The sequence below is a fragment of the Lipotes vexillifer genome, unplaced genomic scaffold (genome assembly GCF_000442215.2).
Source record: "Lipotes vexillifer unplaced genomic scaffold, Lipotes_vexillifer_v1.1 scaffold2030, whole genome shotgun sequence".
In the NCBI taxonomy this organism is placed as follows: Eukaryota; Metazoa; Chordata; class Mammalia; order Artiodactyla; family Lipotidae; genus Lipotes; species Lipotes vexillifer.
Window position 1 is genome coordinate 744,132 of NW_006791849.1, and position 1,774 is coordinate 745,905.

The following is a 1,774-nucleotide window of genomic DNA, read 5'->3' on the forward strand; positions in this document are numbered from 1 at the left end:
GCAGTAAAAATTTTCCTGATGCTTATAAAGGACTCATTTCAGTGCCGCAGATGCCAAAGAAATGAGTGGCTTGAGCTTTGAAGATTGGGAAACTTTCAGCCAGTTTGGCAAGATATCCTTCTGCTTTGCAGGAAAGCACTTTGCCCCCGTGATGAGGAAGAGAGGGGCGTTACCTGCGGGAGGTGGATGGGCCCCGGTGCTGGTCAGTGCCGGTCTCCTTCACGAGGTTTCCTTTGCAGCAGATGACCCTTAATTTATCCTGATACGAGGACGCCAGGTAAATCGCTCCCGAGGAAATTGCAGGGCCCAGGTAGCGTGGGTTCGGGATTTCCAAGTACGCTCGGGCAGGGGTCCTGTGGAGTTCCAGGAGAGTCTGCACGACCAGCCACCTCCACTGCTAGGTGGGATGAGAGGGAGGACGGCCCCACCTGACACCCAGACCCAACCGCGGGCTTTTCAAAGCCTGGGGGGCAGTGCTTACCCCAGAGAGGAGCGGGCCTGGATCTCAATTACTTCGAGTGAGTTGAAGTGGGTCACAAACAGATAGGGTTCTCTGTAGGCTGCGTGGCCACCACCGAGCAAGAGCGTGGGGCAAGGGAGGGTTAAGAGACGGAAAATCAAAACCTGGCTGCCACGCCATCCCTGAAGCAACTTACCCTACACGTGCACCCACACGCCTGCATAATGAGACATGTTCAAGTTTACCCCCTGCCACGCTGTTACAGCAGAAGATGGGAACTGACTCAAGGCTACATGGTCGGGATCAGTTACATAAATCATGGCGCATCTCTGGAATTCCGCACAGGCATAAAAATGCGTAAGGCAAGCCCTCTATGCACTGATGGGGAAAAAACCCAAGGTGTAGTTTTACTTAGTTTGTAAAGCAGGGTTCAGAATACTGTGTAAAGTGTGCTACCGCACTGATTTTTACAAAGGGAGGGGGATGAGAATATATTTTTTAATGTGCCCGTTATTTGCATAAAGCACTGGAAGGATAAGAAATGCAGAAAAATGTTTTCCTTTCGGGGAGTGGGGAGGGAGGATTTGGGAGACAAGTGATACAGGTGAGACTTCATTGTAGACCTTTTTAAACTGTTTAATTGAATACATTTTTCTAAAAAATTTAATTAAAAAAGACTAAGTTCATAGATTAAATATTTCTGGTCTTAGTACTATATTTCTATATCACAGTGTCACTCAAACTCTAGGATATAATGAGAGCTGTTTTTGGTCTTAAAGGGAAAAAGAAGATTATCACTATTACTCCTTGCGGTGAACTGTTACTTCGGCATCAGTTGTGCCTCCTAGTACTCAGGCCCTTGTGGCCTCTCCTTGCCTGGCATCAGGCTGAACCAGCAGAATGTGGTGGAAGCGAGAAGGCCTGCCAGCCCCCACTTTTGCACTCTTAGGAGAAGCCCACGTGGAGAGGAATGAGGACTCCAGCCACGGGCCCCTGCTAAGTTCCCACCTGACAGCCAGCTCCAATTGCCAACCACTTTGTGAAGCCATTTCCGACTTTCTAGGTGTCCCGGTGCCCCTGCTGACACCGCAAGAAGCAAAACTGTCCAGTCAGGCCACAGAGGCTCAGGCAATGATAAGTAGTTGTTTTAAGTCACTAGGTTTTGGAACTTGTCATGAAGCAACAGATAAACGAAATAGCCTTGAAGGGTATTTCAGAACATTCACAGTCACATATGTACGGGTGTGTGTGTGTGTGTGTGTGTGTGTGTGTGTGTGTGTGTGTGTGTGTGTGTGTGTGTGTGTGTGTGTGTGT

The 1,774-nt window shown here is 48.8% G+C and overlaps 1 protein-coding gene across 1 annotated transcript in view; it reads right to left on the reverse strand.

Annotated features, from left to right (window-relative positions):
* CIT (citron rho-interacting serine/threonine kinase) overlaps nt 1-1,774 on the reverse strand; it is a 168,969-nt gene that overhangs the window by 5,672 nt on the left and 161,523 nt on the right. The window contains exons 41-42 of the mRNA XM_007464873.1: nt 482-560; nt 174-353 (exon numbers count right to left, since the gene is read on the reverse strand). Of these exons, the coding sequence (XP_007464935.1) occupies nt 174-353; nt 482-560 (259 nt within the window). The remainder of the gene's footprint in view (nt 1-173; nt 354-481; nt 561-1,774) is intronic.